The 26,943-nt window shown below is 42.0% G+C and overlaps 1 protein-coding gene across 1 annotated transcript in view; it reads right to left on the bottom strand.

Moving 5' to 3' along the window:
- mrps23 (mitochondrial ribosomal protein S23) overlaps window positions 1-26,268 on the bottom strand; it is a 50,458-nt gene extending 24,190 nt beyond the window's left edge. The window contains exons 1-2 of the mRNA XM_034168695.1: window positions 26,200-26,268; window positions 7,685-7,864 (exon numbers count right to left, since the gene is read on the bottom strand). Of these exons, the coding sequence (XP_034024586.1) occupies window positions 7,685-7,864; window positions 26,200-26,243 (224 nt within the window). The 5' untranslated portion in view covers window positions 26,244-26,268. The remainder of the gene's footprint in view (window positions 1-7,684; window positions 7,865-26,199) is intronic.
- Between the last annotated feature and the right edge of the window lie 675 nt (window positions 26,269-26,943).

Genomic DNA, 26,943 nt, shown 5'->3' with positions numbered 1-26,943 from the left:
AAATGAGATCTAACACCTTCTAATGTTTTACAGATGTATTGGAAACAAACTCGGACTAAATCTCAATCTGTAGCGGAATCTGTGTGTCTGTTATATATTAAATCTGTCTGGTGAAAAACCACAGTTAGATCATCTTGTTTTCAGGCAACATGTAAAATGATTTGAAAATCTGCAGTCATAAAAACTGGGACTCAAAGTATGTTTTTAATGGACACTGTAAAGGAGGCAGCTCATGCTAACATTAGCCATTTAGCATTGAGTTACGTGATGCTAGTGAGTTTCACACTCATGGTAGCCTGTTAGTGTCAGATTATGATGCATGTATTTATGTTAGCATGTATGTATTTTTTAAGCACATTATAAATTCTGTTGCACACAATGGAGGTACGATTCTCATGCTAATGCTAGATAGGATGTCATCAACTTGACATCGCACCTAACATCAAGTTAGCACCAAGCCAGTTATACAGTAGATGACAAAGACTGCAACGTTATCTCAGCCACATGGGGTGTGCAGCCTGTACACTCCGTGTGCCGGCCCCAAGCTCAGATAAATAAGTAGGGCTGCATCAGGAAGGGCATCTGGTGTAAATTAAAAAAAGCTAACCCAAACATACAGAACACAAATCGAATTTCCATACCGGACTGGTCTAAACTCAGGTTAACGACGACTGCCACCGGTGCCGTTGCCCAACAGGGTGCCGATGGAAATTGGGCTACTGCTGGGCGAAGAAGAAGAGGAGAACGTGTCCACAGACAGCAGGAGGAGAGGAAAACTAGAAGGGCGGAAGTGAGAGTCGGGACTTTGAATGTTGGCAGTATGACTGGTCAAGGGAGAGAGCTGGCAGATGTGATGGAGAGGAGAAAGGCGTGTCCAAGAGACCAAGTGGAAGGAAAGTAAGAGTAGGAGCACTGGCAGTGGGTTCATGTTGTTGTATCACAGTCTGGATAAATGGTAAAATGGTAAACGGACTGCATTTATATAGCGCTTTTCCATCTGCATCAGACGCTCAAAGCGCTTTACAGTTATGCCTCACATTCACCCCGATGTCAGGGTGCTGCCCTACAAGGCACTCACTACACACCGGGAGCAATAGGGGATTAAAGACCTTGCCCAAGGGCCCTTAGTGATTTTCCAGTCAGGTGGGGATTTGAACCCAGGATATTCTGGTCTCAAGCCCAACACCTTAACCACTAGACCATCACCTCCCCCAATAATAAGAAGAGAAATGGTGGTGGGATCAATTTAAAGAAAGAGTATGTTAAGAGTGTGTTGGAGGATAAGCAAGTGTCTGACAGGGTGATGAGTACGAAGCTGGAAATTGATGATGAATATCATCAGTGCATATGCCCCACAGGTAGGTAATGAGACAAAGGAGAAAGAAGATTTTTGGAGTGAGTTTAATGAGGTGGTGGAGCGTGAACCCAAGCATGAAAGAGTGGTGAGAGGAGCGGACTTCAATGGGCATGTTGGTGAAGGGAACAGAGGTGATGAGGAAGTAACAGGTAGATATAGTATCAAGGACAGGAATATGGAAAGGGAGATAGTAGTTGATTTTGGAAATGGCTTGTGGTGAGCACCTACTTTAGAGAGGAACACAGAGTGACATGTACAGATTCTTTATTGTCATTGTAATGTGTCAATGAAAGGTAAGGTGCAGCCTTTCAGTGCAAATGTAAACCTGAGTAAACCATGCACAGACTTAAAAGGTCTGGAGAAAAAAAGAAAAAGAAACCTAAAATGTAACTGCATGAAAGAGGTACAGTGGGGTAAAAAAAGTATTTAGTCAGTCCCTGATTGTGCAAGTTCTCCTACTTAGAAAGATGAGAGAGGTCTGTAATTTTCATCATAGGTACACTTCAACTGTGAGAGACAAAATGAGGAAAAAAAAAAAAAAATCCAGGAAATCACATTGTAGGATTTTTAAAGAATTTATTTGTAAATTATGGTGGAAAATAAGTATTTGGTCAATAACAAAAGTTCAACTCAGTACTTTGTAACATAATCTTTGTTGGCAATGACAGAGGTCAAACATTTCCTGTAAGTTTCCCGCGCTCTGGACCTGGGAAGAGTAGTCCGTTTAATATTAATTTGATAACGTATTTCTTTGTCTTGCAGTGTTCTTCCAAGGTTTTGTTGATAAAATATGAACAGCGTGCAGAGGGCTTTACTGGGCTGCCTTTGTCCACATCCACTTAAACCCCTTTTTTTTTTTTTTTTTACACCACTATCGATGTCTTTAGCGCGGTCTTCATCCTCTCTCGCTGTAATTTTGGCCATGTTAAAGATGCAGCTCAACAGACCAAACTTTCAGAAACTCAAAATGTAGACAGCACTTTCAGTGACTTTAGATTTACAGAGATTCTGATTGGCTGAACGTTCGCTGTTGTAGAAAAAGTAACCAATGACGTTATGCATTTTAGTTTGCAGTTTCAGCAGCACTAATATGGTTCAGACTCAGACTCAGAGGCACTTTTATTGTCACTCGACCCTTACAGGCAGAACGAAATGCAGTTTCTCCAGGTCTTGGTGTAGTTAACTGGGACAATTTTTTTTTAACCTAACCTATTGTATAAACTTTTGCAATATAAACTTTTGCAATGTACAATATGTGCACCCCGTGACCATAGAATATATATACAAGGCACTAGGGATGTGAATCGTACAACAACTCACGATTCAATTCGATTCCGATTCTTGGGGTGACATTTCGATTCAGAATCGATTTTTGATTCAAAGAGCTCTGAGAAATAGTTATATTACTTAAAAAATGTTCATGTTTAAGAAAATGCAGCTTTACAAGGTTAATCAAGTGATTCTAGATGTAAATTTACTTATCTGCTTTGCTCGTTCGGAGTTGGCTGGCAGTTTAGTCAAGTGCTGGTCAGTAGTCGGCAGATACCGCTGCTCCGCTACTTTTAGCTCCGGGTGATGGCGTAGTAGGTGGGCTTGCGGATTTGAAGTGTTTCCTAAGTACTTGACTTTCATTTTGCAGATTTTGCACACTGCATAAGTCATGTCAAGCTCCTTCTTACGCAGCAAATAATAAAATCCAAAATGCGCCCAAACATTTGCCTTCAGCAAAGACGGTGCTGGCTGAATTAGCTCTTCGTCCGCCATGCTAAGCTACAGCCACTGAACTCTACACCGGACCCTCCCCTCGCGGGGACGCTGTAGTACGGAAGCCGTTGCCTGACAAACAGTACACGCAGCTAGTAAGCAAGAAAATGTTTTAAAAAATGCTTTTTAAAAATTGAGTTTTGGACATTATAGATCAATTCAGAATCGTAATAAATAAGAATCGCGATTCGGACATGAATCGATTTTTTCCGGCACCCCTACAAGGCACAGGGTCGGCAGCAGCAGAGTTAGAGTATTAAGAAGGTGACAATGTGCATGTAGTGCAATGTTCAGTTTGGTGGTGGATGTTGAACTGTTCAACAGTCTGACAGCATTCGGGTAGAAGCTGTTTTTCAGTCTGGACGTTTTTGCATGGATGCTGCACAGCCTCCTTCCAGAGGGAAGGGGTGTGAACAGACTGTGCGCAGGGCGGGTGGAGTCTCAGAGGATGCAGGTGGCTTTGTCTCTACATCTGGAGATGTAGATGTCCCCAATGGGTGGTAAGCTGCATCCAATGGTCCTCTGTGCAGACTTCACCACCCACTGCAGCGCTTTCTTCTCCACCACCGTGCAGCCACCATACCACACAGGGAGGCAGCAGGACAGGACACGCTCCACTGCACAGCTGTAGAAAGCCCTGGGGACCTCGGTGTTCAGTCCGGCCCTTCCCAATTTCCTCAAAAAAATAGAGATGTTGGTGGGCTTTCTTGATGACAGCCGTGGTGTTGGTGTGCCAGGTGAGAGTGTTGGAGAGGTGGACTCCAAGATACCTGATGGAGGAGATGATCTCCACCGCTGCTCTGTTGATGTAGAGGGAGGAGGGGGTGGTGGGGACTGACCTGCGGAAGTCAACAACTATCTCCTTGGTCTTCTGGGTGTTGAGTATGAGGTTGTTTTCTCCGCGCCACAGTGTCAGGTTCTCCACTTCTCACCTGTACGCTGTCTCATCCCCTTGGCTAATGAGCCCAATCACTGCTGTATTGTCTGCAAACTTAACAACAAGATTATTCTTGTGCTGGGCTTTGCAGTCGAAGGTCATCAATGTGTACAGCAGTGGACTGAGCACACAACCCTGGGGTGAGCCAGCGTTCAGGATGATGGTGGAGGATGAGGTGGTATTGATCCTGACACTCTGTGGCTTCCCAGTCAGGAAGTCCAGGATCCAGTTGCACAGTGCTGAGGGGGCTCCTAGTTCAGCCAGCTTGGAAACCAGTTTCTGCGGGATGATGGTGTTGAACGCAGAAGTGAAGTCCAGGAACAGAAGCCTTGCATAGGAGTCCTTGTTCTCTGTGTGGAAGAGGGCCTGATGCACCACAGTGGAGATGGCATCAGCTGTGGACCGGTTTTGCCTATACACGTGAGGAAAGATTTAACTGACCCGTGCTGCACCCCCCCAGTATTTTTCTAAACAGATTTACCCTGATCTCAGAAATGCCACAGAAACCCAGAAAAATTCTGAAATCTGCAGATCTGCAGAAAATTCTCATCCCTGGTGAGGGAATGCACAAAGGATCACCTGAGTTCTTCCTTGTTTGCAGTGGTGATGGACAGGTTGACTGATGAGATCAGACAAGAGTCTCCATGGACTATGATGTTTTCAGATGACATTGTGATCTGTAGTGAGAGTAGAAAGGAGGTTGAGTCTAGTCTGGAGAGGTGGAGCTATGTTCTGGAGAGAAGGGGAATGAAAGCTAGTAGGAGTAAGACTGAGTACATGTGTGTGAATGACAAGGAGCTCGGTGGAATAGTGCAGTTACAAGGAGGAGAAGTGGTGAAAGTTGAGTTTAAATAATTGGGGTCAACTGTCCAAAGTAATGGAGAGTGTGGGAGAGAGGTGAAGAAAGGTGGCATGAGTGATTTGTGACCAAAGAATCTGCAAAAGTGATGGGAACGTTTACAAAACAGTAGTGAGACCAGCTATGTTGGACGGCTTCGAGACGGTGGCACTAATAAAAAGACAGGAGGCAGAGCTGAAGATGCTGAGATTCTCTTTGAGAGTGACGAGAATGGACAGGATTATGATTGAACATATCAGAGGGACAGCCCAGGTGGGACGGTTTGGAGACAAAGTCAGAGAGGTGAGACTGAGAAGGTTTGGACACGTGCAGAGGAGGGACCCAGGGTATATAAATCAAATCAAATCAATTTTATTTATATAGCGCCAAATCACAACAAATAGTTGCCCCAAGGCGCTTTATATTGTAAGGCAAAGCCATACAATAATTACAGAAAAACCCCAACAGTCAAAATGACCCCCTGTGAGCAAGCACTTGGCGACAGTGGGAAGGAAAAACTCCCTTTTAACAGGAAGAAACCTCCAGCAGAACCAGGCTCAGGGAGGGGCAGTCTTCTGCTGGGACTGGTTGGGGCTGAGGGAGAGAACCAGGAAAAAGACATGCTGTGGAGGGGAGCAGAGATCAATCACTAATTATTAAATGCAGAGTGGTGCATACAGAGCAAAAAGAGAAAGAAACACTCAGTGCATCATGGGAACCCCCCAGCAGTCTAAGTCTATAGCAACATAACTAAGGGATGGTTCAGGGTCACCTGATCCAGCCCTAACTATAAGCTTTAGCAAAAAGGAAAGTTTTAAGCCTAATCTTAAAAGTAGAGAGGGTGTCTGTCTCCCTGATCCGAATTGGGAGCTGGTTCCACAGGAGAGGAGCCTGAAAGCTGAAGGCTCTGCCTCCCATTCTACTCTTACAAACCCTAGGAACTACAAGTAAGCCTGCAGTCTGAGAGCGAAGCGCTCTATTGGGGTGATATGGTACTACGAGGTCCCTAAGATAAGATGGGACCTGATTATTCAAAACCTTATAAGTAAGAAGAAGAATTTTAAATTCTATTCTAGAATTAACAGGAAGCCAATGAAGAGAGGCCAATATGGGTGAAATATGCTCTCTCCTTCTAGTCCCTGTCAGTACTCTAGCTGCAGCATTTTGAATTAACTGAAGGCTTTTCAGGGAACTTTTAGGACAACCTGATAATAATGAATTACAATAGTCCAGCCTACAGGAAATAAATGCATGAATTAGTTTTTCAGCATCACTCTGAGACAAGACCTTTCTAATTTTAGAGATATTGGGCAAATGCAAAAAAGCAGTCCTACATATTTGCTTAATATGCTCATTGAAGGACATATCCTGATCAAAAAATGACTCCAAGATTTCTCACAGTATTACTAGAGGTCAGGGTAATGCCATCCAGAGTAAGGATCTGGTTAGAAACAATGTTTCTAAGATTTGTGGGGCCAAGTACAATAACTTATAGGGAGAAGGATGCTGAGGATGGAGCCACCAGGCAGGAGGAGAAGAGGGAGGACAAAGAGGAGGTTTATGGATGTGCTGAGGGAGGACATGCAGATGGTTGGTGTGACAGAGGAAGATACAGAGGACAGGGTGAGATGGAGACGGATGACCTGCTGTGGAGACCACTAACGGGAGCAAAAAAGATATAAAGACCATAACTTTACCAACATAAGGAAACAGTGCTTTAGCACCGTGACAGAGTTTACTCATTATCAACTGTAACTGGATTAAATATATCAGTTAGTGGTTCTTTGACATTAAAATACAAACACTTTTTCATTTTTGCAACGGTTTCACTGTACAGTGTAACAGCATGTTATTATTATTGTCCAGTCTGGTTTTAAGCATAAACACGTGAAATTTGCAATTGGTATAATAGGTCGCGGTACTGCATCATTACGTACATGAACGCTGCCAATTCAATACAAAAGAAGAAAAGTGACCTTTTTTTCTTTTAAAGAAGTCTAAACAATAAATAACTTTTCAGCAGGACTTATCTAAATGTTTTCATGTTGTCGGATTTTGCGGTGAAGCAGTTCAGCCGGTCTGTTCTGAATCGCCAGTCGCTGTTGTTTGTGGCTAAAGTTGGAGCCGCGTAGGGCTGCTGTGAAAACGAACCCGAAATTGTCCGCTGCACAAAACGTGATGCTAAACATGACAAGGAACCAACAGGAGGGTGACAAGAACTCACTGGTGTGTTGGGCAACATGCCCGTAGGAACAGAGCCCCATGAACCACGACCTCCTGCATGTGGCTAACATGCTCCTAGCTGTTGGCGTGCTGCTGCCTGAGCAGCGCGGCTCCGACTGCTTGGAGAAGAGGTGCTCTTTGTGGGACATTTGTTGGGGTGCATCATGAGGCTCACTGCACTATGCGCCAACAAATCAATGAATAAAGGTATCAAAGTGTATCAAGAAATGTTTGCCGGTGAATACATCGATTCTGATGACGGATTAGCGTTGGAGTCAACTGAATACTGCTGTGATTTATTTAAAAATGACTCGCATGGTGTCACTCACACAGTAACACAGAGGAATAACGTATTACTTGAATGCAAGGTCATTAGAAAAAAATTCATAATTTTGATTAAAAATATTGGTAACATTTTCAGTGTCGATGTAATCAATTATTTTGATGATGCCGACTTATTGCGGCAGCTCTGCAAACAAACATCCTCAGCATAACATCTCACCGACAGCAAACAAAGAAAAAAAAAAGTCAACATGAAAGCAGCAAGGGGCCGATGTTTACTTACGCTCTGATCCTATCTTCTATGTACAGTATAGCAGGAACAGGATCTTCTCTCTTGACATCTTTGTCATCCTCTGGCATGACATAAACTGGCTCCCTCTTTGGTGGAAAAGCTGCGTAGACATCGTACCACAGTGGCTTCTCTGAGGGATTTATGATCCCAGAGCGCATCAGATCACGAACCCTGTCAATCCCACAAGAAGATGACTGTCAGTAAAACAGATGGACAGAGTGATTCCCAGTCCACCCAGCAGTAAATGGGTACCAGTGTCGCAGACCAAACAGTCCCGAGTGCTAGCGTGTTTTTTTTTTTCAGTTGCTTTAAATGAGAACGGAGGGCTACGCAGCTGCAAAGAGGAAAAAACCACCATGCTCGGGGTCCTTTTTTCTTTTTAGAACACTTCAGCTTTTTTCTGTAGCCTTAACCACTGACTCATCTTCAACCATCAACTCCAATTAAGGGTCACAGGCCTATCCCAGCAGTCATCAGGCATGAGGCAGGGTTAGGGCTGGGCGATATGACCTAAAATTCATATTGCAGTATAAATTGAAGCCCTTCATGGTAATGGTATATATCGCAATATAAATTTGAGTGTAAAAATTAGAATGGAAGTGTTTCTGAATGGGTTATATAGTCCCTTAGCAAAGCCAAATTGATTAAAAAAAAAAAAATAAAGGACATGTCTCAGGTTCTTTTTAATGTCCCAGTTAGTAAGACAACATAAAGGTACTTATGATTTTAAGTGTCTTTGCACATGTGCTCATAATTAGTGATCTCTGATGTATTTTTTTCCTCTCACGCTGAACGTGAGCAGGTGAATTTCCGGAAAACGTTTCACTCTGCAATTCTCTGCATTTTTCAGTTTGTGACGTCTTTATAAGCAAAACAGAAACATCCCAATGACTGACAGACAGAGGGAAAAGAACCTGCTCCATCCCAAAACAAAGCTTCTGAGCTGCTGTTTGAACATGATGGCTCAGATTTACAGAGGGGAGACGACACACTTCACCCTGAAACTCTTAACTTTTTCAGAGTGTCGGATTTTGGAGCCTAAAGTGTGGTGACGCGCTGTTTGTGTGGATGCTGGTTTACTGAAGCTGTGGACATGGATGCGAGGCATCTGACACTGTTTTTAACAGACTTCCTGGACACAGATGGATTTGTTACATTGGAAAAAGTCAGAATACATTATTTCCAAGAGTTCATGGATGTTATTTAACCCTCTGGGGCCAACACCATTGTATACGGTGGCTGAGACCAAGTTTTACTAAATTATAAATAACTTTTTGATGATATGAGATAGAAACTTACTTTTTTTTTTTGCTGTCCACCATCTTTATACTCCTCATAGAAGTTGTGTGATGACGTGCGCAATGTGAATGTCCAATCGGAATTGGTTTACTGTCACATGGTTTTTCAATATCCAATCGTAGGGCAGAGCAGTCTCACATGGTATCCCAAAGATAATTTGTAGAAAGAATGTGTTACTCCCTCGCATGTGAATGCTGTTTGAGGAGCCCCTGGCTGCTGGCTCCTAAAAGCACAGCGTTGCGCATATGAATGAAGGTGATCAGTGTAAGAAGGCCTCATACAACCTCACGTGATCTAACAAAGAGTGTCACTGGCAGAAATGACTCACTACTTGGCCAGAAATATTGTTGAATAAACCTCTCTCGCTCGTAAAGTGCCATTTATGCATATACAACCCCTGGCAAAAATTATGGAATCAGCGGCCTCGGAGGATGTTCATTCAGTTGTTTAATTTTGTAGAAAAAAAGCAGATCACAGACATGACAAAACTAAAGTCATTTCAAATGGCAACTTTCTGGCTGCAAGAAACACTATAAGAAATCAGGAAAAAAAATTGTGGCAGTCAGTAACGGTTACTTTTTTAGACCAAGCAGAGGGAAAAAAAAAATATGGAATCACTCAATTCTGAGGAAAAAATTATGGAATCATGAAAAACAAAAGAACGCTCCAACACATCACTAATACAAGTATTTTGTTGCACCACCTCTGGCTTTTAAAACAGCTTGCAGTCTCTGAGATGTCACACAAATGTCACACACCACCCTCATTTCGTCTCACGTCGTGGAGATCGCAACTGAGCGTATTGATCCGTCTTGATGAGTATTGATCCTTAATAGAACGTGACAACGTTCGTAGTGGTTCCTGTGATGTTTCTCGGAGCCCAAACTGTCACGCGTTATTACGAAGTGACACGGAAACTGTCAAGTTTTGACACGACTTGTAACGCGGCGTCACATTTCACTGCGCGCCACGACGAATCAGTTTTCTGTCATGTGCGCACAATTAAACTCAGCTCCAAGTGTCGTTCCACAGTTCCTGCTGAAGCTCCTCAGGACGCTCCTGCAGGTGTTCCACCTGCTGTTGTAACCGATGAGCGGGAGAACGAGTCTGAGCCAGAGGAACCAGAGGAGCGAGAGAAGACTCACATGCAGCCAGACATCTCTGCACCTCCTCCAGTCCGGCGGAGGAAGAAGCGTGCGCACAATTAAACCCTGCTGCACCGCATTGTTTGATTGCTGACACCAAGTCGGCTAAAAGACTAATTTCAGTGCTCTTCAGTGCGCTCCTGCAGGTGTTCCACCTGCTGCATGTGCCTGATGTTTTGGAAAATGCGTGAGACAGACCCGCATGAAGCCACACATCTGGCTCTGTCCTCCTCCTCCTCTCTGCACCACTCCATGGCACAGAGCCCAACTATGCATGCAGTCACAAAGTTCTTCTGAAAAACTGGAGCGATCTGAATTCAGTTGGATGAATATTGGTGTGTGGGTGGAGACAATTCATCTCGTTCACAACGTGACAGAACTTAACGATGCACTGTTACGCGCAATAGCGCGCAACAATGCGGAACACTATTCTTGACCGTGCGTAATGGTTCCTGATAATTCTCCAACAACACGTGCCATTAATCGTAACGTGTGGTAACAGGTTGCAGCAGTTCCTGAGGACACCTGACGCCTCTGCCCCGAATAATCACATTCGTGATCAGCGGCCAAGAAAGTGTACTTCGTGGCATTCGTGACTTGTCGTCGTTATGTGTAAACGCAGCAAGGTGTTGATGGCTTTCGTTTAACTTTTCTGTATGTAAATCCCATTTCCTTTAGGCAGTTTCTTAAAGTTCGGTCACAGACGTTGACTCCAGTTTCCTCTCATTCGTTCCTCATTTGTTTTGTTGTGCATTTTCGATTTCTGAGACATATTGCTTTAAGTTTTCTGTCTTGACGCTTTGATGTCTTCCTTTGTCTACTAGTATGTTTGCCTTTAACAACCTTCCCATGTTGTTTGTATTTGGTCCAGAGTTTAGACACAGCTGACTGTGAACAACCAACATCTTTTGCAACATTGCGCGACGATTTACCCTCTTTTAAGAGTTTGATAATCCTCTCCTTTGTTTCAATTGACATCTCTCGTATTGGAGCCATGATTCATGCCAGTCCACTTGGTGCAACAGCTCTCCAAGGTGTGATCACTCCTTTTTAGATGCAGACTAACGAGCAGATCTGTTTTGATGCAGGTGTTAGGTTTGGGGATGAAAATTTACAGGGTGATTCCATAATTTATGCCTCAGAATTGAGTGAGTCCATATTTTTTTCCCTCTGCTTGGTCTAAAAAAGTAACCGTTACTGACTGCCACAATTATTTTTCCTGATTTCTTATAGTGTTTCTTAAAGCCAGAAAGTTGCCATTTGAAATGACTTTAGTTTTGTGTCATGTCTGTGATCTGCTTTTTTTCTACAAAATTAAACGACTGAATGAACATCCTCAGAGGCCGGTGATTCCATAATTATTGCCAGGGGTTGTAAATGAAAGGAGGGGGGGGGGGGGTGTTAACAGGGCTTCAAACTGTGAAGAAAGGTTGTTTACAGTGCAGGAACACATTCCAACAGAGTCAAACTCCAGAAAAGAAAAAAGTTTGTGTTATAAACCTTTGTGTAATAGCAGACAGAAATTGCTTTGAGATGTGGCATAAAGACAAAACGCAAAGACCATTTTGTATATATTGTTCAAAATGTGCATTTGTGTTTATTGTTAGAACATTTATTTTGTACATTCTGTTCTACAAGACCCCAAATTACCTTTATAAAGTGTCAAAATAGTTGTTTATTGTCAGCATGCCAATTGCACGCTCCCTCAAATCTTGCGACATCTGTGGCATTGTGCTGTGTGATAAAACTGCACCTTTCAGAGTGGCCTTTTATTGTGGACAGTCTAAGGCACACCTGTGCACTAATCATGGTGTCTAATCAGCATCTTGGTATGGCACACCTGTGAGGTGGGATGGATTATCTCAGCAAAGGAGAAGTGCTCACTATCACAGATTTCGACTGGTTTGTGAACAATATTTGAGTGAAATGGTGATATTGTGTATGTGGAAAAAGTTTTAGATCTTTGAGTTCATCTCATACAAAATGGGAGCAAAACCAAAAGTGTTGCGTTTATATTTTTGTTGAGTATATATATATATATATATATATATATATACGCACACAACCCCAATTCCAATGAAGTTGGGACGTTGTGTGAAATGTAAATAAAAACAGATTTTAATGATTTGCAAATCCTCTTCAACCTATAATCAATTGAATACACCACAAAGACAAGATATTTAATGTTCAAACTGATAAACTTTATTGTTTTTGTGCAAATATTTGCTCATTTTGAAATGGATGCCTGCAACACGTTTCAAAAAAGCTGGGACAGTGGTATGATTACCACTGTGTTACATCACCTTTCCTTCTAACAACACTCAATAAGCGTTTGGGAACTGAGGACACTAATTGTTGAAGCTTTGTAGATGGAATTCTTTCCCATTCTTGCTTGATGTATGACTTCAGTTTTTCAACAGTCCGGGGTCTCCGTTGTCGTATTTTGTGCTTCATAATGCGCCACACATTTTCAATGGGCAACAGGTCTGGACTTCTGGCAGGCCAGTCTAGTACCCGCACTCTTTTACTACAAAGCCACGCTGTTGTAACACGTGCAGAATGTGGCTTGGCATTATCTTGCTGAAATAAGCAGGGACGTCCCTGAAAAAGACGTTGCTTGGATGGCAGCATGTGTTGCTCCAAAACCTGGATGTACCCTTCAGCATTGATGGTGCCATCACAGATGTGTAAGTTGCCCATGCCATGGGCACTAACACAGATGCTGGCTTTTTTACTTTGCGCTGGTAACAATCTGGATGGTCTTTTTCCTCTTTTGTCTGGAGGACATGACGTCCATGATGTCCATGATTTCCAAGAACAATTTGAAATGTGGACTCATCAGACCACAGCACACTTTTCCACGTTGCGTCTGTCCATTTCAAATCAGTTCAGGACCAGAGAAGGCGGCAGCGTTTCTGGATGTTGTTGATGTATGGCTTTCACTTTGCATGGCAGAGTTTTAACTTGCACTTGTACATGTAGTGACGAACGGTGTTAAATGACAAGGGTTTTCTGAAGTGTTCCTGAGCCCACACGATAAGATCCTTTACACAATGATGTCAGTTTTTAATGCAGTGCCGCCTGAGGGTTCGAAGGTCACAGGCATTCAATGTTGGTTTTCAGCCTTGCTGCTTACGTGTAGAAAGTTCTTCAGATTCTCTAATGACTGTAGATGACGGAATCCCTAAATTCTTTGCAACTGAATGTTGGCATCCATTTCAAAATCAGCAAATATTTACACAAAATCAAAAACGTCTGTCAGTTTGAACATTAAATATCTTGTCTTTGTGGTGTATTCAATTGACTATAGGTCGAAGAAGATTTGCAAATCATTGTATTCTGTTTTTATTTACATTTTACACAACGTCCCAACTTCATTGGAATTGGGGTTGTACTAGGCCAATTAACAGAATTTAAAAACTGGTATAGCAGTTGAAGTGTGCACTGCTGCTCTGTGGTCTCTGTGTTTGCATCAACAAACCTTATTGTGATTGGTCAGTGGAGTCCAAATATCTTAAATAGCCCAAGTTTCTATCATTTGTACAGCCGCATATACCGCACCCCCTTAGGCAGGGTTCACCGTGGACACGACACCAGTCTGTTGCATGGCCACATATAGACAAACAAATACACCCACACACACACCTACAGACAATTTAAAGTTTCCAATCCACCTAACCTGCATGTCTTTGGATGTGGGAGGAAGCCGGAGCACCCGGAGGGAACCCATGCAAACATGAGGAGGACATGCAAACTCTAAACAGAAAGACCACAGGCGGGACTCGAGCCCATGACCTTCTTGCTGTAAGGCAATAGTGCTACCCACTAAGCCACTGTGCTGCCTGTGGCCTTACGTTACATTGAAAATCTGACCTTTTCAGGAAGACACTGTGTCCTCTTTTCAGGCAACCAATCGAGTAAAACTTTTCATCCTCATGGAAGGAGAAGCTGGTGGATTTGTCTTATCTGTCCACAATCAGTTGATCTGCTCCCCCCCAACCACACACACACACACACACACACACACACACACACACACACACACACACACACACACACACACACACACACACACACACACTCTGATCTGTGAGAGCACATTGGACAGATGCTATGTTCCTGTTAAGGGCGAGTCCTTTTTTATCTCCATACACATAAGCTGGTTTTATTTTTTATTGTTATAGAAACAAATTCCAGTAGGAGCACGTTTTCTTTTTAAGAAAGCACAGGGATTAAACATTTATTGGCACCCTCTCAGTGTTTTTCTCTCAGAAAAAGGAATGCAATATGAACAAAACGGCAGCCAGTGGGCCTGCACTTTATGTCTTACATATCAGATTTCCTCCAGTAAATAAACTTCAACAAACTCTTAGGTGGTTTAAATTTGTGACTGTAGCCACAGCTTTTATTTATTTACATAAGTTACAAGGCAGACTAACTTGTATAGGTACACTCGGGCCTATGTCACTTCTGCCGGCATTTTGTATCGCCACTGAAAACAGACTGTACGTGCACTCACAACCATTGTTGATATAGTCATCTTTACCACTGTTTATTCAGAAAGGTCTGCCGATTTGGTCATGCCAACCGGCGTATGAGTATGTGGAGAGCCTTGACAGGTGTGCAGTGGTGGGCACCGCTAATCAAAAAGTTAGCTTCGATAACTGGTAATCAGCTAACTGAAAAGTTATCTTTTTTAACGTTAAACCGATAAACTGCCTAAAAACTTATTGGAAGCTACAGATAACCGATAACTTTAAATTTTGCCTCCCATACGCTCTCAGCTACTAAGAAGCTGAATTTTAGCTTAAACACTGCCAAAGCTCCTGATAGAACCAATGGCGATCACAAACCCGAACAGCCAATGAGCCAGTGCATGTCTTTGTGCACTCTGCCCACTGCTGTAGGAAAGTGTCATTTACAGGATACAGTGGTCTTGAAATGGGAAAGCAGGTTTAAATTATGATTTTGCTTTAAACATAAAATTATTCCGGATAGAATAACTACATTAATGTAACCACTTAAAATGTACAAACTGATATATAACACATATCTGTTAAGTTTAAAATAATGCACTAATTCTGAAGATTTGAACATTAACACACAGATCCCCAAAGGGGATTATGGGTAACTAAGCCTCTGCTCATATTGATTGGTTGATTCATTCATTCTATGTAAAAACCAACACAAGTGAATCAATGTAACATGTTTCACTTGTGTTGGTTTTGACAATGTACACCATCAATGTAACATGATGGTGTTTACAAATAAATGTGCTTTTGTAAAATACAGTGGGGAAAATACGTATTTGACCCCCTGTCAGTTTTGCAGGTTTTCCCACCTACAAAGAATGGAGAGGTCTGTAATTTTTATCGTAGGTACACTTTCAACTGTGAGAGAGACAGAATCTAAAAAAAAGTTCCAGTAAATCACACTGTATGATTTTTAAATAATTAATCTGCATTTAATTGCATAAAATAAGTATTTGACCCCCTACCAACCAGCAAGAATTCGGCTCTCACAGACCTGTTAATTTTTCTTTAAGAATCCCTCTTATTCTGCATTCTTTACCTGTATTAATTGCACCTGTTTGAACTTGTTACCTGTATAAAAAGACACCTGTTCACACACTCAATCAATCACACTCCAACCTGTCCACCACAGCCAAGACCAAAGAGATGTCTAAGGACACCAGGGACAATACTATAGAACTGCACAAGGCTGGACTACAGGACAACAGGCAAGCAGCTAGAAGACAACAACTGTTATGATTATTTATTAGAAAGTGGAAGAAACACAAGATGACTGTCAATCTCCCTCAGTCTGGGATTCCATGCAAGATCTCACTTTGTGGGGTAAGGATGATTCTGAGAAAGCTCAGAACTACACAGGAGGACCTGGTCAATGACCTGAAGAGAGCTGGGACCACAGTCACAAAGATTACATTAGTAACACATGATGCTGTCATGGTTTAAAATCCTGCAGGGCAGCAACGTCCCCCTGCTCAAGCCAGCACATGTCCAGGCCCGTTTGAAGTTCACCATCTGGATGATCCAGAGGAGGCATAGGAGAAGGTCATGTGGTCAGATGAGACCAAAATAGACCGTTTTGGAATCACCTCCACTTACCATGTTTAGAGGATGAGAATAACCCCAAGAAAACCGTCCCAACCGTGAAGCATGGGGGTGGAAACATCATATTCTGGGGGTGCTCTTCTGCAAAGGGGACAGGATGACTGCACTGTATTGAAGGGAGGATGGATGGGGTCATGTATTGGGAGATTTTGGCAAACAACCTTCCCTCAGTAACAGCATTGAAGATGGGTCATGGCTGGGTCTTCCAGCATGACAATGACCCCATACACACAGCCAGGGAAACTAAGGAGGGGCTCCGTAAGAAGCATTTCAAGGTCCTGGAGGGGCCTGGCCAGTCTCCAGACCTGAACTCAATAGAAAATCTTTGGAGGGAGCTGAAACTCCAAACCTGAAAGATTTGGAGAAGATCTGTATGGAGGAGTGGACCAAAATCCCTGCTGCAGTGTGTGAAAACTTGGTCAAGAACTACAGGAAACATCTGACCTCTGTAATGACTGACAAATGTTTCTGTAGCAGTTGATAAGCTCTGTTTTTCTAGAGGGTCAAATACTTATTTTATGCAATAAAATGCAAATTAATTATTTAAAAAAAAAATCATACAATGTGATTTACTGGATTTTTTTTTTAGATTCTGTCTCTCACAGTTGAAGTGTACCTACGATAAAAATTACAGACCTCAACATTCTTTGTAGGTGGGAAAACCTGCAAAACTGACAGGGGGTCAAATACTTATTTTCCCCACTGTATGTCATTTTTTCATTTGTATAAAAAAATAAAAAATTTTCAAGATCCCGCTAGACAGCGCCTAAGCGCACACGTGATGACATCACAACTCTATACGGTTAGGGAGACAAGGTTTCTTTCAATAACAAGAACTGTCAAAAAACTTTCTTGTGTGTCGGAACTGTGTGGCGATAGGAATCGCCTTTCAAATGCATGAATAACAATGTCAGTCACACAAAGAAATCAAATAATAGTGAAAACATATTCGGTGCAGTGTCATAAAGCATCAATCAGTTGCTCCGTGAGGCGTCATAACATCAAGCCTGCGTCACATGGCAAGATAATTAGGCCGATATCGGCCATCGACAACACTGTGATATAACCGGTTGCCAGCAGATGGCAGTCTTCTATACATTTTGACGCCAGTTATATCACACAGCCTGAATCACAATTTTGGTTTTTGGAAAAGCAACCCAGGCTTCTTCTGGCATTTTTAAATAAAACAAACACAATAACAATGTCTATAAACACCATGTCCACACTCAAACCTTCAAAATTAGTGCATTGCTTTAAAACTAAAACATTTTCAGATTATAAAACTTCAAACGTGATGTTAATTTATATAACTTGTCTGAAATTAGTTTGGTTAAAATTCTAACCATAAGTTAAAACACTATGCCTCTGGATGACTTGGGTGCTATTGCCAGCGTATTAGTATGGGGTCAAAAGAAATGAGTTTTTTCTTTTCTATGACCAGTTCTCCTTTGCCTGCAGAGAATAGAGCAGTGTATTCTGAAACCAGCTCTTCTCTGTTTGTAGAGGATAAAACTGCGCATCTACTACAAAAAACTACATCTGCAAAAATGTTAGCGGTCTAAAAATTACTGGACCAAAACTTATCGAAAAATAATTGGTCCGATGATGGTTTTCAAAGTTATCTGAAAAGCTAATCTGATAATGAAAACATTATCTTCGATAATTAGCAGTTAGCGGATTAGCGGAACTGTGTCCACCACTGCAGGTGTGCAAAAGTTGCTGCAGTTAAAAAGCTCGAAGTTGGATCTGAAGATTGAACTGATGGCCCGCCGTGAGGCGAGCTGCTGTCTGTCCCACGCCGCCCCCTCAATGCTCTTAGTTGAGTGTCCCGCGGGGTCCGAAGTGTTTACTTTGAAAAAAAATTAGAGCGTTCTAAACAGGCCCGGTCCGCTGAATACCCCAGCTAGGAATAATGGAATAGGATTCCGGTTCTATTTTGTGGATTTTCTTTCTCTGAACCGGGGCCATGATTAAGAGGAACGGCCGGGGGCATTCATGTTGTGCTGCTCGAGGTGAAATTCTTGGACCAGTGCAAGATGGATGAAAGTGAAAGCATTTGCAAAGAATGTTTTCATTAATCAAGAAGGAAAGTCAGAGGTTCGAAGACTATCAGATACTGTCGTAGTTCCGACCATAAATGATGCCAACTCGCGATCCGGCTGCGTTATTCCCATGACCATCCTCGTTTACTCAGCTGATAGCAGCCAGCCATTTAGCCCTTCTGTCTGGACTTTTGTGGCACTTTGGGAGCTCAAAAAAGTGCACTTATCAATCTTTTAACTTATTGTGGTTGGTACAGCCAACTGCAACACATGATCGTGGCATTCTCTGTGAAAACTGGTGTATATTAAGTAGAAAAAAACGTGGCAGAACGATGAAAGTGCAATGGACGTCAAGTAGGAAATGAGTGCAACAGTGGTTTGTTTTCAGCAGCTCATTGGTTACTATGCACATTGCTATGTCCACGTGCATCAGGGACCCAGTGTCACTGACTGAACGGTCCCCCTAAAAATCGGTCCCCCCGATGACACGGTTCACGGATTAACACCTCAATCTCTGCTCTGCTTCAAACTTCACTCCAGTCATGATCTATCACAGCGACAGTTATCTGAATCTTTTGTACAACAATCATTTCTACATAAATTCAGCATTATTATCAAAGCGCCATGACTAAACGAGCTGCTCACTGATGCGTTCACTGCGCATTGGTCACTTCAAAGTCTCATGGAATTTTGTAGAGTTTCTGCTTAAAAATGCCTCGTTTCAGCTTAAAACTGACTTTAGAATGATTTAAGAGGTTGTACTTATATCATCTGATGGTTAATAACCCCATTAATCCATTTGTTTGCTTTGGGTGAAGAGACTCCGTCTCAGACGTGCTGCTGTGGTCCGAAATGACACATGCACAGATGCAAAAGGCGGACCGATTTTTAGGGGCAGACCGTTCGGTCAGGGACACCTGCTGTCTGTAGGGCAGTCACAATTATTACAATATTCGCCAATCGCGATTATTTTTCATATTCGCGAATATTTTTCATAATCGCGATTACCGTGAATTACTTATTTTATCCACAAAGTTGCATAAAACGACTCAGAATCTGACGTCATCGTGCTGCAGCAGCAGCTGCATGCAGTCTCTCTGCCAATGTTTCCTCTCGTCTTGGTCGGATGGTTAGCGAGGCTCGGATAACAACACGGAGCGTGAGGAGGTTCTGGTTCCAAAGCCACGTACCACAGCACCGCTGTGGATGCATTTCGGTTTTAAGTAGGGCTGCCACGACTAGTTGACTAGTCACGACTACGTTGACGACTGAAATCATTAACAACTAATTTAGTAATTGACGAGTCATTTTATTTAAGTCTTTGTTTTTCCTCTCAATCCATAGTTTTAGGCAGCCGTCCTGCCGTCATTTGGATGTTCAAATTTTGAATAAGACGGCCGATTAAAACAGTGGCCGTCTTATTCAAAGCCGTTTAAAATGGGTAGTTTACCGAAGAAGCTGTGTGTATGTGCGTGCGCGCGCGGAGTCAACTCGCTACGGACTGCGAGGGAGCAGGTGAGGGAGTGAGATTCCTGAACGGAGGCACGAGACGTTACGTTCTGCTGTGAACCATCAGTGCACTTAAGAGAGCGAGCGCGGAGCAGAAAGAGAGGATTTTAACCCGAGTGAAGATGTTAAAAACAAACAAACAAAAAAAAAAACAACTTGGGGTTGCCTTTACTCTTTGTACATTCTCTACACGTGTGGTTCTGACGGCACCGACCTGTTCACACCATGTGCGCGTCGTATACTGAATTTATGAGATCACAAGATGAAATAAACGGTCAAATATCCTTAAAACATCCTTAAAAAAAATGAGAATATATAAATGAACTGAGCAAAAATTACACACACGGGTTTAAAAAAAAAACCCTGCTGTGGAGAAGCTGTGCAGAGGCACAGATCACAAAAGGATGAACTTTAACAGCTGTTATTTTCCAAAGGTATGTATTTGTTCAATCTTCAGCTTAATGTAGTGTTCAAGCACAAAACGTGACTGATGAGGAAAAAAAGGATGACTTCATCACACTAAAATGAACTGGAGTCAGAATAAAAATACAAGCTGCTGATTTCTGTTGTTTTTCAAAGTTATTAAGCTGCAGCTACATGTTTTAATTATTTCAAAGTGAGTTGCCTCTTATTGTATTCTGATTTATTTATACAAAAAAAATATGGGGAGTCTAATCAGCCTGCATTGTTCTGTTAAGTTTATATCAGTTTTCCTACACATGTCCAGGTGTTTTTCCTTCTTTATAAGAGTTTGGTGTTTGCTCCACAAAGTTTTAAAACACAATAAAATGTTCACACTGTTCTTTATAGCAGTTCTGTAATTTCAGAAATTCAACAGAAACAACTACAAAACATAAAAAGTTGGGACTGTATGTAAAATGAAGATAAAAATAAAAATACTGCACTATTCCCAGTTTCTCCACTCACAAAAGCCAAACGTTCTTCCCGAGTTGTGTAATCATACTATGATAGTAGAATATAAAGAAGGGAAAAAAGAAAAAATAGACAATATAATCGTCAACCGCAATTATTTGCCTGACAATTAATTGGCTCCAGAAATTCCTAATAGTGACAGCCCTAGCTGTCTGACCGTACCTATTGCTTTGTAAAGACAGATAAATATTTAAGGGAGATAAAACAATCTAAAGTTCAAATAATACAAACTGTGGTTTCTTCAGGTTTCAGTCTTGCACAGTTATCAAATTGTATATCGTGATAAATATATGTGCTTTATACATGAGATGTAAGATGCTGCTCCTCAGTGTTTTTCAATTGCCCTTAAAAGTATTGGAACACTTGGTATTTCACACATTTCAATGTTTATTCTATTTCAAATCCATGTTTTTCCTAAAATTTATCTTCCTTAACTCAAACTGAAAGCAAATCTCTACAACGTGATATAAATTAATTAAAAATATAAAATCCAGCTTCCTGATGAAGTGGTGAAGAGAAGGATTTTCTTAACAAGAAGACCTGAAAGTTCAGCTACAATTTGACAGAAAGTACATTAGAGATGAAAGTCAAAATTTGATGTTTTGGTGAAAGAAATATTTGTATTTCTTCATAATTGATGTAAATAAAGTCCAAGACATATTCAGTGACTTGGAAATGTTCATGTTTCCATCCGCTGACTTGTCTAAAGCAAACTGGCAATAAAACTGATTATTATTTACGGGTTTTATCAAGTTTTAGAGATTTGCTTTCAGTTTGAGTTTGAGTAAAATAATTTTAGAATTTTTATTCTTTATTTTTTTGTATTTCTTGTATTTAAAGTGGCACAAACAAATTAAAATGTGTGAAATACCAAGTGTTCCAATACTTCTGGAGGGCACAGTATCCTAACCATGATGAGTGCAAAATGAGTGTGGTATTATTAGTTTTGTTTAAGAATGTTTCATTTTCACTGTTGCTGCACTTTGTGCCAAATCATAGTCATATCATATTGATACGAGGTCTGTCACTAAAGTAACGGTCCTCTTTATTTTTTTCAAAAACTATATGGATTTGAATCACGTGCGATTACGTCAGCCAACCTTGAACCCTCGTGTGCATGCGTGAGTTTTTCCACACCTGTCGGTTGCGTCATTCGCCTGTGGGCAGGCTTTGAGTGAGCACTGGTCCACCCCTCTCGTCTTTTTTTTCATTGTTCAGGAATGGCTCAGAGATTGGCGCTTTGCTTTATCAAAATTTTTTCAGAAACTGTGAGGCACATCGAAGTGGACACCATTCGAGAAATTCAGACGGTTTTCTGTGAAAATTTTAATGGCTGATGAGAGATTATGGAGTATTACTGTCGCTTTAAGGACTCCCACGGAGCCACAGGGCACGCCGCGCTCTGAGCCGCCGTCGTCAGCCTGTTTCAAGCTGAAAACTTCCAAATTTAAGCCTCTGTTGACCCAGGACGTCGTGAGAGAACAGAGAAGTTTCAGAAGAGCTGGGGATCAGCAGTTTATCCGGACATTCCACTGTTAAAGGAGATTTTGTAATGAAAGACGTGCGGACGGATTCGCACATCGGCACCCAGCCGCTCATGGTGCGGCGACACAGCAAAACACCTCTGTGTTGATAACCATTCATAAGATTCAGGCGGTTTTCGATGGCTTTCAGTCGAGAAAGTATCCGAGAAATTGTTTAACAGCTGGGCATGTTCAAACTTGTCCTGTAATGCTTCCAACAGAGGTGTTTTGCTGTGGCGCTGTGCCGTGAGCGGCTGGGTACCGACGCGCGAATCCGTCCGCACGTCTTTCATTACAAAATCTCCTTTAATAGTGGAATGTCCGGATAAACTGCTGATCCCGAGCTCTTCTGAAACTTCTCTGTTCTCTCACGACGTCCTGGGTCAACAGAGGCTTAAATTTGGAGGTTTCCAGCTCGAAACAGGCTGATGACGGCGGCTCGGGGCGCGGCGCGCCCTGCGGCTCCGTGGGGAGTCCTTAAAGCGACGATAACACTCCATAATCTCTCATCAGCCGTTAAAATTTTCACCGAAAACCAGCTGAATTTCTCGAATGGTGTCCACTCGGATGTGCCTCACAGTTTCTGAAAAAATTTTGATAAAGCAAAGCGCCAATCTCTGAGCCATTCCTGAACAATGAAAAAAAAGACGAGAGGGGTGGACCAGTGCTCACTCAAAGCCTGCCCACAGGCGAATGACGCAACCGACAGGCGTGGAAAAACTCACGCATGCACACGAGGGTTCAAGGTTGGCTGACGTAATCGCACGTGATTCAAATCCATATAGTTTTTGAAAAAAATAAAAAGGACCGTTACTTTAGTGACAGACCTCGTATCAATATGATATATGATATGACTATGATTTGGCACAAAGTGCAGCAACAGTGAAAATGAAACATTCTTAAACAAAACAGTAATAATACCACACTCATTTTGCACTCATGGTTAGGATACTGTGCCCTCCAGAAGTATTGGAACACTTGGTATTTCACACATTTTAATTTGTTTGTGCCACTTTAAATACAAGAAATACAAAAAAATAAAGAATAAAAATTCTAAAATTATTTTCCTATTCCTATTTTCATATCTCCTTTAACAGTGGAATATCCGGATAAAATGCTGAAACCGACTTCTTCTGAAACTTCTCTGTTCTCTCACGATGTCCAGGATCAACAGAGCCTGAAATGTGGAGGTTTTCAGCTTGAAACAGGCTGACGACGGTGCCTGGGACCACTGCGCGACGTCTCACTCCGTGGGAAGTCCTTAAAGTGACAGTATCGCCTCAAAATCTCTCATCAGCCGTTAAAATTTTCACCGAAAACCAGCTTAATTTTTCGAACCGTGTCCACTTCGATGTGTCTCACAGGTTTAGAAAAAATTTTGATCAAACAAAGCGCCAGTCTCTCAGCAAGTTCTCAGACAAAGGAATTCCGACGAGGGGCTGGACGACTCCTCCCACAAGGAGTGCTCACAGGCGAATGACGTCACCGACAGGCGTGGAAAAACTCACGCATGCGCATGAGGGTTCAAGCATGTCTGATGTAAAAACATATGAATGAAATCCACATAGTTTTTGAAAAAAAATAAAAAGGACCTATACTTTATGGACAGCCCTCGTAAAGTATGATTAAAGTGGTGGGTGGACTCATTTACATTTTGAGCAAAGCCAATCGAGTCTAACAATAGATTAAATGCAGTGTTGAGGCTGTCATTCTCAGCATCTGTGTGGATGTTAAAATCGCCCACTATAATTATCTTATCTGAGCTAAGCACTAAGTCAGACAAAAGGCCCGAAAATTCACAGAGAAACTCACAGTAACGACCAGGAGGACGATAGATAACAACAAATAAAACTGGTTTTTGGGACTTCCAATTTGGATGGACAAGACTAAGAGACAAGCTTTCAAATGAATTAAAGCTGTGTCTGGGTTTTTGATTAATTAATAAGCTGGAGTGGAAGATTGCTGCTAATCCTCCGCCTCGCCCGTGCTACGAGCATTCTGGCAGTTAGTGTGACTCGGGGGTGTTGACTCATTTAAACTAACATATTCATCCTGCTGTAACCAGGTTTCTGTAAGGCAGAATAAATCAATATGTTGATCCATTATTATATCATTTACTAAGAGGGACTTAGAAGAGAGAGATCTAATATTTAATAGACCACATTTAACTGTTTTAGTCTGTGGTGCAGTTGAAGGTGCTATATTATTTTTTCTTTTTGAATTTTTATGCTTAAATAGATTTTTACTGGTTGTTGGTGGTCTGGGAGCAGGCACCGTCTCTACGGGGATGGGGTAATGAGGGGATGGCAGGGCGAGAGAAGCTGCAGAGAGATGTGTAAGACTACAACTCTGCTTCCTGGTCCCAACCCTGGATAGTCACGGTTTGGAGGATTTGAGAAAATTGGCCAGATTTCTAGAAATGAGAGCTGCTCCATCCAAAGTTTGATGGATGCCGTCTCTCCTAACAAGACCAGATTTTCCCCAGAAGCTTTGCCAATTATCTATGAAGCCCACCTCATTTTTTTTGGACACCACTCAGACAGCCAGCAATTCAAGGAGAACATGCGGCTGAACATGTCACTCCCGGTCCGATTGTGGAGGGGCCCAGAGAAAACTACAGAGTCCGACATTGTTTTTGCAAAGTTACACACCGATTCAATATTAATTTTAGTGACCTCCGATTGGCGTAACCGGGTGTCATTACTGCCGACGTGAATTACAATCTTACCAAATTTACGCTTAGCCTTAGCCAGCAGTTTCAAATTTCCTTCAATGTCGCCTGCTCTGGCCCCCGGAAGACAATTGACTATGGTTGCTGGTGTCGCTAACTTCACATTTCTCAAAACAAAGTCGCCAATAACCAGAGTTTGATCCTCGGCGGGTGTGTCGAGTGTGGAAAAACGGTTAGAAATGTGAACGGGTTGGCGGTGTACACGGGGCTTCTGTTTATGACTACGCTTCCTCCTCACAGTCACCCAGTCGGCCTGCTTTCCCGGCTGCTCGGGATCTGCTGGAAGGGGACTAATGGCGGCTAAGCTACCTTGGTCCGCACCGACTACAGGGGCCTGGCTAGTTGTAGAATTTTCCAAGGTGCAGAGCCGAGTCTCCAATTCGCCCAGCCTGGCCTCCAAAGCTACGAATAAGCTACACTTATTACAAGTACCATTACTGCTAAAGGAGGCCGAGGAATAACTAAACATTTCACACCCAGAGCAGAAAAGTGCGGGAGAAACAGGAGAAGCCGCCATGCTAAATCGGCTAAGAGCTAGTAGCTGCGCTAAGCTAGCGGATTCCTAAAAACACGCAAAGTGAATAATGTGTAAATAATTTAGAGGTGATTCAGCAGAGGGAGTGCTTTAGTTAAGGCACGTGAAGATTACACTGTGAAACAAATCGTTATCTAGATAACTAGATCAATCTAACTGCGCAGATTAAACAGCTAAGATACAGAAAAACACCGCTGTGCTCCGGAACAGGAAGTGATACAATACCGCAGTAAGAGCCAACCACCAGTAGAGGTACTTTTGTTTGTTGATGGTCCTGAACACCCGGAGTTTATCAGAGACACGCAGCAAAATTATTTCACTTCGGTACATGAAGAAGTAATGTTATCATGTAGCATGCTAACGGCTAGCCTGTACTGTTGAGTCAGACGTGACCTTCACAAGATGGAGGCTTCATCTTCTATATGTACCAGATTGTGGAAAACAGCACGAAAACAACATGTGTTGTTTGTTTATGTTTACACGTGTGACCGTAATCGTTTTATGCTGTTTTTTTTTTTAGCCGGTAAACCTCCCGTAAGCGTAATGTTATAACATACAACAAAGAACGCTTCCACCTCGTGTCCGTCACTTACTTAAAAACAGTCGCTTAATGCCATAAATGTTGTGACGAGCGCGAATAAATATGCGGTCTTACCGAGAGAACACGGTGCCCAAAGTTTGCACCCGGTTACCGGCCATGTCTGCCACGCTAAAGCTAGCCGAGCTCAGAGCCATCAGCATTTCTGGTTATAGCGACAGGTTAACACAATAAAAGGCTAGATTAAAAGGAAAAAAAGGTTTTTGCACAAAATCAGAGTTAAAGCACGTATACACCTGTGCACGCATTTTTGCTGACCTGTTGTACAGAATTTTACACCATAAACAAAAAAAACATTGGCAGGTTATGCTGAGACACATTTTAAATTAATTTATTTATAAAATAACCAGCCTCTTCACAGCAGATTTCCACTATTGTAATTTAAAGGTTTTCTTAAATATGTGATTAAATTTGTAAATCAATTTTGCTGTGCTTTCGTTGTAATATATTTGTAAAAATAATATTGTGTGAAGTTGTTTTACTTTAGGGTTCTAATGTGCTGTTATATTGTGGATGACTAATCACATTCTGTACTTAAATTCTGCAAAAATACAGGTTTGAGAGCTGAAATTCACAACAAACTGTGATATATTTAATTCTGATCACTTCTTCCATCGATCTTTCTTTGACGACACAATGAAATAAATCACATTTTTCGTTCTCGTGCTTTTACTGTGAAGGGTAAAGACACAGGCGTGATATAATTTTGTTCCTTTGCTAAGATTTTTGGCACAACCTTGGACGTTCGTGGCAGCATTTGTCGCCATCTAGTGGAGGCGTGTGATAGGTCAGTGGACTTTC

This window comes from Thalassophryne amazonica, chromosome 4 (genome assembly GCF_902500255.1).
Source record: "Thalassophryne amazonica chromosome 4, fThaAma1.1, whole genome shotgun sequence".
Lineage (NCBI taxonomy): Eukaryota > Metazoa > Chordata > Actinopteri > Batrachoidiformes > Batrachoididae > Thalassophryne > Thalassophryne amazonica.
This window is presented reverse-complemented; position numbering and strand designations above follow the sequence as displayed.